The 9736-nt window shown below is 41.9% G+C and overlaps 2 protein-coding genes across 2 annotated transcripts in view; one reads left to right on the forward strand and one right to left on the reverse strand.

Moving 5' to 3' along the window:
• Positions 1–455: 455 nt before the first annotated feature.
• b3galt9 (beta-1,3-galactosyltransferase 9) lies at positions 456–2068 on the forward strand (the record flags this gene model as incomplete). The annotated part of the gene is made up of 2 exons (XM_081390489.1): positions 456–461; positions 965–2068. The coding sequence occupies 2 exons, from the start codon at positions 456–458 to the stop codon at positions 2066–2068; spliced, it is 1110 nt and encodes a 369-aa protein (XP_081246615.1).
• Positions 2069–3268: 1200 nt separating this feature from the next.
• Positions 3269–9736, reverse strand: part of ark2ca (arkadia (RNF111) C-terminal like ring finger ubiquitin ligase 2Ca) — a 21478-nt gene continuing 15010 nt past the window's right edge. The window contains exon 8 of the mRNA XM_081390045.1: positions 3269–7014. Coding sequence (XP_081246171.1) covers positions 6897–7014 — 118 coding nt within the window. The 3' untranslated portion in view covers positions 3269–6896. The remainder of the gene's footprint in view (positions 7015–9736) is intronic.

The following is a 9736-nucleotide window of genomic DNA, read 5'->3' on the forward strand; positions in this document are numbered from 1 at the left end:
AGAAATTTCAGATGTACAAAATAAATTGCAATTAACATACTATTGGGACTATATAGTATGTTATCATGCATACTATCTAGTCCCAATAGTATGTAAATTGCAATTTATTTAGTACATCTGAAATTTCTACAAAACGTTCTGTTAGATGAGAGCAGAACAGCAGCTTTAAGTGATACGGGCCGGGGAAAATATAAGCGGCCTGGGAACAGCCAGTGTGTGAGTTCCTCGTGAGTAATGTATCTTGACATCATGCATTATTACTGTAGGTGAAGCTGGACATCTTTGCCCGGTGGAGACGGAGCTGTGTTATGTTACCAGTACCTGTCTGGTGTCAGTTTACTGTAGAAACAACGTCCAGGTGAGCAGAACGCACTTTAGCTCATGGGACAGAAAACTGAACAGGAATTTTGATTTAGAAGAGAAGAGAGAAATAAAGACACCCTAAAAGGGACATCATGAAGGTAAGTAAATATTTGTCCTCGGTTCCTATCATTGTTCCTCTCTATTGGTGCCTCTAGAATATTCTGGTCTGTATATCCAGCATATGTTGTGTTTTGGATACTGGTTCTTAATATGGACTTTGCTGGTTCCCTGCTTTACTGGCAGAACCAGCAAGACTCCCATGGTCTCGAAGCACCAGAAATACAGTAGTCATTTGAAGTGGATCAAAACCTGTCATCAAAGTTATACATGAATTTTAAACAATACCCGTTCTTGTCTTAGGACAACTTTGATGAACTTTTTTGATCCACTTCAAATGTTGCACTACTGTACTAGATTTCGCTTGCCTATGCTGGTTCACCGACTAGAACAGCATAAACCATGTTCTGCATGGTCTAAGCTGGTCCTTTCAGCCGAGATTAGAGATTAACTGTTTGTGTATTTGATTTAAAAAAAATGTTGCGACTGATTGACCCTAGACTCAAGTTGTTGGTCCCATTTGTTGTTCCACTCTCTCTCCCAGATCTGTGTGTTTCGGCTGCAGACTCATCAGTGGTGTTTCCTCTTGTGTAACGTCATCTTGTTTCACGCGCTGCTGTTTGGAGGTGACATAGTCGAAGAGTTTCTCTTGCAGTCTTCTCCCGCCGCCTACACTGATCGCTTTGTCCTCGAGGTCCGGGAGCGTGCACGCAAACTGGACCTGACTGAGACCAGGGTCAACACCTCGCAGCTCTATCCCATTAACACCGAACCCTGCCTTCATCATCAGGACCTCCTCATCCTCACGGTGGTCCTGAGCTCCCCTGGTAACTTGAGCCAGAGGGAGGCGGTCCGAAACTCCTGGGCCAATCAGACTTCGGTGCACCGTGTTGCTGTGCAGACGTTGTTTTTCACTGGCCCCTCCCCTTTAGGGGCGGAGCAAGATAGGATGAGGGAGGAGTCAGCCCGGTATGGTGACATCGTGCAGTTCGAAGGTGTTTCAAGGGGAGACTGGCAGAGAGGACACTGGGAACAAGTTAAAATGTCGCTTCGCTGGATTCTACTTTTTTGCCCACAAGCCCGATTTATCGTTCTTTCTGAGGATTCTGTGTATTTGAATCTTCCTGCGCTTTCAACATACCTGCTGGGACTGAGAACAAATCCGGATGACCTTTACCTGGGCAGGGTCATCCATCGGGCCGCACCTGAGAGAAACCCCGAAAAATCGTATTACCTGCCCTATCAGGTGTATCCCGATAAATACCTTCCAGACTACTGCTCTGGCCCGGCCTTCCTTCTATCTCAAGACGTCGTGAGAAAAGTGTATGTCGCCGCAGAGGACGTATCGCTGCCCCTCCCCTCCGACGTTCTGATTGGCCTGTGTGCAAGACGGGCAGGCGTGGTGGCCACTCACAGTGCTCGATTTTCCGGCGACCGACACATTCGCTATAACCCCTGCTGTTATGACTTCCTATTCAGCTCGGCAGGAATGGGGGCGGGGCTTATGGGCGTGGCTTGGCAGGATTTAGGGACGGGGAAAGGGAGGGGCTGTGGCATGCTGGAAACATATTATAGCTTGGTAGTTTGCAAAGCAATGACCTACCTGGATAAACTCTCCTTTCTGAATAACGACAACATCCAGGGCTAGGATGGACAGGGATTGTGTATGTGTGTCTCTTAGATGTATAAATTATTGTAAATATTTAATTTACCAGACATATAAAACATTTCACAAAGTGTTTCAATTCACTCTAAAAGGCCTTAAAGTTGACATGAAATCAAAATGGTTTAGGGTCAATGTTTTTCTTTTCTTTTTGAAAGTAATGAACACTTTTATTCAGCAAGGATGCATTCAATTGATCAAAAGTGACAGTAAATACATTTATGTTACAAAAGATTTCTATTTAAAATAAATTATGTTCTTTTGAATGCACAACTGCTTTCAGCATCGATAATAAGAAATGTTTTTTGAGCATCAAATCATCATATTAGAATGATTTCTGAAGGATCATGTGACACTGAAGACTGGAGTAATGATGCTGAAAATTCAGCTTTGATCACAGGAATAAATTACATTTTAAAATATATTTTAATAGAAAACAGTTGTATATTGTTTTATTTCACAATATTACTGTTGTTTTTTTAATCAAATAAATGCAGCCATGATGAACATAAGAGACTTCTTTCAAAAAATAAAAAAATAATAATAATATTACCAACCCCAAACTTTTGAACAGTAGTAAATGCCTCATTGCAGAATGATATTACATTGCGAACACAATTTCACATTGACTCTAATGATTCTGAGTTCATCTGTGTCATACATGCAACAGTGTTAGAAGATAAAAAGTGAGAGTGAATTATTTATTGCTTTGGTAACAGAGAATGTAAGTGGTTTCATAAATTATTAACATGAATTAGCATATTATATATACTTTCTTGCATCTCTTACTGAATATATTCACAAATAAATGCTAAAAATGAGATGATATTTAAGTGAATGTAGTGTACATTAAAATGTTAATTTTGTTCATATTTAAATTGTGCATATATTGTCTCCATAAGCATTCAAAAGAGTCTGTTTGGCCCTCTACTGTTAAGATGGGTGAACTGCTCCCTCAATACATTGACCGAATTACAATCCTACTAAATAAAAACACTGTGCACATTACAAATCAGCATTTAAGCTTTGTTCACACCATCTATACCAGCTTCAACCAACCTGCTTTCACCAGCCAGAAACCATGTAAAAAGGTTTCAACTGGATTTTCCAATTGACAATGAAATTATTTAGAAAGATCAGAATGTGCTTGTAAAAGTGCAAGACACAAAACAGCCATTTAAGCATTTCAACAGTTTTTATTACAAAATGAGCACATACAAAAAGGATAATGTACAAGCTTTGAAATTAAACAAAATGAAAACAAAACTAAACAAAACCAAAAACATTTTAGCAAAGCCACTTTTAAATTCATCATTAGTAGTAGTAATAAATAAGGTACAAAAATTCCACCAAAAGAGAATTCTAACATTTTACACAGACTTTTTTTTTTTTTACTCGACCAGCAGTTACGTACTAGCAGTCACACCAGCAGGAGGCGCTATTGCTTTAATATGAATGATAAATAGTCTATATTCTGCTAGAAAATCCGCTAGTGAAAAAACACCCACAGCACGCGGCACCCCTGTCACTGGCACTTTTAGGACAACATTATTATTAATGTCTTTTTTTTTTTTTGTTGGTTTTGTTTTGTTTTTCAAATGCAAGCAGCAGCAAAAAAATCAATCCTCTAATATCATTAGTAGAACATCTGCACTAGTTTTTATTTTCTCTATGTAGCTGTATATTTCTATTTAGTCATGTATATATTCAAACCTGAGAAAAACATGCATTTTAAATCTGTTGTGCTTTATCATACTCTGTTAGTCCTGACCCTGCCATGAGACAGGGAGAAAGAGAGAGAGAAAGAAAGAGAGTAAGACTGGCAAAATAAACTATGAAGAGAGAGGTTTCACATGTCCTGGAGACTGACTGACAATATCAGAGATAAAGATTGAGAATAAAACAGAAATAGGCACAAGGAATGAGAGATTGAGAGAAAGACATGGGCTTGTTCCAAAACCTAGTGAGCCTCCCTACCTAGGCTAGACAACACCATATGCACACTACCTAGGCTAGACAACACCATATGCACACTACCTAGGCTAGACAACACCATATGCACACTACATAGGCGATGGCTGTTGTACAGGATCTAAAAATCACATGTATGCTTAATAGGGAAGACAATCACAGAATGCACTGTGACAATCTCTGCCACAATAAATGGTGGAGAATGCGGGCAAAATCAGAAATATTTTTCATTTTTAGTACCCACATGCATTGATAAAAACAGATCCATGGACTATTTTAACCAATATTTGTGCATGCTATATATCTGTATGCATATCGCTTTGCTAGCTTAGCAATATGCTAATATAAAACACTATTGTGTGTCGTGTATTTGTTGCTGCCTATGTAGCGTTTCAAAACAGTCACTTATTAGGTTAGTATGCTGCCTTAGAAGGTAATCTCCTATGTAGGGATGCTCACTAGATTTTGACCACACCCTTAGATGTAAACATTAGCAATTTAAGACTGTTCAAGACAGCAAAATCATGAGAAAGGAGAAAGAAAAGTAAGTAGAGGATGTAAACATTAACAAGAATAAAACACTAGCCAACTATAGACACAAATATGAGTCGAGAGAGGTAAAGTTCATGTAAACATTAACAATGTAAGAAAGTCTTACAGAGAGAAAGGAGGAGAAAGATTGTTGCAAAGGTCGCCAGAGTGGTTAAAATGATGCCAGTGAGAGGGTGGCCTTGGAAAACTAAGAGTGCAAACAGGACAGCGAATCAAAACCCATAATACTCCCACTCCGCTGCCGTGTCTGACCAATCAGCAAGCGGAATGTCAGTAAGGTCACAGCACCAAAGGGAGAAACACACACGAACACGACCAACCGCATGCGAAGCATTCCCGCAAACCAACTCAAACATGAGGTAAGAGTTTTAATCATTTTGTGTTATTTCTAAATAAATAAAATATGATTCCATTGCAAAAAATGAAACTATACAAAATTAAATACGCACCCACAATATCTACAGTTAGTAATAAATTATGATTGTTAAATACTTAAGGCATTTCAACGGACATAACCCTGTGTAAACGATCAACACGAGCCATCATCCACCAATCAGCACGCAGAACACTGGGGGGGGGGGAGCCGACACAGGCAGAAATGCAGCTCATTGGCTGAAACGAATAGGTTTTTTTTACATTGAAGTTAGCCCCAAAAAATGGGCCCCAAATTTGTATATTAAGCCAAATTAAACCAGAAGTTTCGAAAAACAATGCATATAAAAATAATATAATTGTAAGTTTATAAAAAAAAAGAAAATAAAATATGTGCAAGGCCAGAAACGTACACATTGCCAGCATGCTTCCCTTTTTTAATGTGCATTTTTTGCAAACTTCAGTGCTCAAGTGGGCGACGGTGTTCAAACGTCTGCACCATTAGACCAGATGTGCTATTGTTCACGTTGCTAGCTGTAAACATGTTAACAGTTTCGCTAATTTTAACTTCCTCAGCAACATTCTCGGACATTTTGACCTGAAACTGAAAACTAATAATAGCAGAAAACTGTTACAGCTTGTGTATGTTTCGGGCCTAGGTGGGGGAAATACGGGGAAAAATTCCTGGTTCGTCCTCCTCGACCCGCTTGTGTGCTGTTGGCGGATGGTCCTCTATCACACGACATTCTACATTGTAGTTCTAGCAATACAGCATAGCATCCAGCATAGCAACCACGAAGGGAAACCTGTCACACAAGAACATGGTTGGACACGCACAAGCCCCGCCTCCCTCCAAACACTGCATGTTTTAAATACCAATAATAAATACAGTAACCATGGCAGCGCAGCACCAGAGTGAGGCCGGGCACTTCAGCTATGCTCACATGTGCTTTTTTCAGTAGGCATTTAGGGTCAAAGGTCATGGCAGGGTCTCTCTCGCGCACACTCACACGCTCGCTACATGAGTCTGATAATGTTACAGATCGTCACAGCTTAAAGGAGCTAATACACATTCATGCATTCTCTCACACACACACACTTCCAGGTGTACCTTGAAACAACAACCCAAGCACAGATGCATGCAACTACTACTGCGCCTATCTACACGAATCCACCAATCACGACATTCTCCGCCTACTTTGTTGTTTTTTTAGTGTGTAAGACAACAGCCCTCCTCCTGCTGTCTCTGAAATGAGTTGCTTTTGTTTTTCGTTGAGCATGTGTTCTTTTTTTGGCTTCTTTACATGCACCGTCGTGCACCGCTAACCCAATGACCCATGAAAATATGAACACACATACGATACACGCGCACCAAAATGGTGAACAAGCGTACATACGCACACACGCAAGCCGAAGTAGCTCCAGTGTGTAAGACTAAAGCAGTATTGCAGATCAGAAATACAGTGGACACACACACACACACACTCCAGCAGCTAGATTTGACAGTGTCTTATCCGCTTCATTGTGTATATATTATAATTAGTGTGTAAGTGTGTGTGTGTGTATTGTATGCAAGCTGAGGGTCTTTAGTAAAGTTCATGGCTTAAGGAATTGCACAAATACACACACATGCTACGGACACACACCATTTCCCTACAGACAGAATCACTCCTTGCGACAGACCCTTTAGTAAGTTCTACCAGCGTGTGTGTGAGTTTGTGTAGTGTCAGTTATTGTCATTGGCTCAGTAAAGCATGTGAGTGTGTGTTTAGTGTGTGTTGGATGGCTCATACACATGTGTGTAGGTAATATACAGTGTGTGTGTGGATGGAAATGTCTGTATATAGACATATCTGTGGATGTATAAGAGCGAAAGAGAGCATGTGTGTGTGTGAGTTATTTGTTAGCGCGTGTTATTTCAGCTCTCGGGGGTGAGCTGTGTTTGGATGTCCACTCTGCAGATGGGACACTTCCTACTGGTGGCCAACCACTGATCCACACACGCCTGATGGAACAGATGCATACAGGGTAACCTCCTGAAAGAGAAGTAAAGAGAGAGATAAGCCAACTTATTCTTTATGTTTTTGTATACAAATGATAGCTTGACGTCGTCATACTCATACGATTCTAGTCAGAATGTGAGTCTGATACTGCTTCATTGGGCCAGAGCCCGTCTACGGAGAGCCTGGCCACTTCCTATTAAGTCCTATTGTACTGAATTTTGGTTGTAGTTCCACCAGAGTTCCACTGGGGGCGATCGCCCATGAGTTAGAGGTCTGCACGGGCTTTAAACTGAAGCCCGAACCCGGCCCGTACCCGCGATCATTTAACCCGACCCGACCCGACCCGACAATTACATTTACATGTTAAGCCCGAACCCGACCCGAACCCGAGGTCCACTCTATTTCTCACAGCAAATAAATACCATTTTATATCAAATTCAAACTCGGTAGGCAGCTGACAGAATTCTAGCGAGAATATTAGCGAGAAGAAACCGCTCTGGATGAAATGTGAATTTTTAAACAAATTAAATGAACAACAGCAATACCTTATATGGATCTGTCTGTGAAACAACCGCTGACTTAAACCTTGTTATACTTTCGCCTGGCACCGGAGCGCGAGCCTCAGCTGACTGCGCGCGCACCTCCCCAAACAGACGAGGCATTTATACTTGACGCAACTGTTTTGTTTTAGACTGAACACCAGACCATACAACTGATTTAACTGGGTGCCGGTGTGATGAGATGTACTAATATTCGTCTGCTCGGGCAGATTCGGCTCAAAGTCGTGCATCTTCGGATGCGGAGGCGCGCGCGCTGTTACAATGACGTCATTTTGCCGCGCGCGCGCCTCCGCATCCGAATATGCACGACTATGAGCCGAATCTGCCCGAGGTTTTTATTACCTTCGCGCTCATGCGGACGCGTCGAGTATAAACAAGGTTTTACAGCTCAGCCACTTGTTTTTTCATAATTTTTTGCAAGTGGTAGATCTTGGTTTACATTTGGACTTTGGATGTGATCTTAGGCTTGAAAAGGTTGGTGACCACTGCATAACGCAAACCCAGTCAAACGTTTGACTGCAGTATCTTCCATTCTATGCGTTATAATCCGGTGCGCCCTATATGAAAACAGTTCTAAAAGAGGCCATTCATTGAAGGTGCGCTTTATAATCCGGTGCGTGCGGAAAATACGGTATGTATATATATCAAATTTGAGAGAGAGAGCCTGTGGTCTGTGTAGCCTATGCATTGCACACATTGCACATCTGCTCACGCAACTTTCTCTCTCTCGTGTGCCGGTCACCACAACACAGCAAGCAGGCAAAGCACACGACACGCAAACTATATATAGCCTATTTAGTTTTTCTTAGTTACAAACCCGAACCCGACCCGAACCCGAGGCTGTTCAATAAACATTAACCCGAACCCGACCCGAAACCCGCACATTTTTCGGGACCCGTCGGGCTCGGGTCGGGTAGCAGACCTCTACCATGAGTGCAAAATGAATGGGAGTCAATGGGGCTAGACGGCTAAATTTGTCTCTTTCACCCGATTGCCGTTGAGAAATCTCAGATTTGATTGTAGGTTTTGCAAGTTCAACATGGTTTATAGTTCGAAAGTTGAATGAATGAGTACTTATGTCCTTTCGATTTCTTACAGTTTGAGTTGTTGTTGCCCATAACACGCTGGCATTATGCTAATGAACGCTGATTGGTCATAGAGTTCTCAACGGGTCGGGTCGGCCCGACAAACCCGACGGGACCCGCGGGTTCGGGTCGAAAATATAATCAAATGACTCGGGTCGGGTCGGACCTCGGGCTTAATCTTTTCCGCTCAAAAAAGAAATAAAATATTTATTAATCATCGCTGCTGTTGACCGTAAAGAAAGTCTGGCTGCTGCGTGTAACGTGCATCATGGAGAGGGGCGGGGCAGACCACATTCTCTGGGCAGACCTGACGCCGCTGCGTGCACGCCTTTAGTCTGGAGAAGAAGATGGAGTGAGGAGTAAACTTGCCGCAGGTGAATTCACCGCTGCTACTACAGCCTATTTATATATTTAAAGTTTATTGTTTCAGTTGTTTGTATTGTTTGTATTGTTAAAAGGTGTGAACATTAAAGGTTGATTTGAATTCCCATCTGCTGGTCATGATAATACGTTTATGAGAGAAAAAAAAATCCTACGCGGCGTCGGGCCGCGGGTCGGGTTCGGGCAGATGATCCATGTTTATGTGTCGGGTTACATCGGGTCCGGGCTTTAAAAGCCACGGGCCGGGTCGGGTCGGGTTGTAATTTTTAGGCCCGTTGAGAACTCTAATTGGTCAGTGAAGGACTGATTATGACCAGAGATACCGCTTGATGGCATCGTGGCATCTGAAGCGGGACCAGAAACAAACAAAACTAGCACGTGTATTTACCTGTGTCAGCTGTGTTGTCGATGCCTCGAGAGAAAAGAAAGTGCAGAGCGCGAAAGCACCAAAGTGACTGAAGGATTGCCGTAAAGCAGTATCTTTGGTCGTGCGATGTGTATGACGTCATTGACATTTTAAAAGACTTTTTAAAGCAAATAAGTGACTCTAAAAAATCTAACACCCAGCAGTGTGAAATTTCTTTCGAATACAACATTCAATTTACTAGACAAAAAATTATATCCTGAGAAAAGTGGATTTTGAGTGGTATAGCTCTATTCATTCTGCACTCGTCCTGTGAGCGCCCTCATATGGAACCAGAGTGGAACTGCAACCAGTTCAGAAGCCGG

The sequence above is a fragment of the Scardinius erythrophthalmus genome, assembly GCF_964197995.2.
Source record: "Scardinius erythrophthalmus genome assembly, chromosome: 17".
Classification (NCBI taxonomy): Eukaryota; Metazoa; Chordata; class Actinopteri; order Cypriniformes; family Leuciscidae; genus Scardinius; species Scardinius erythrophthalmus.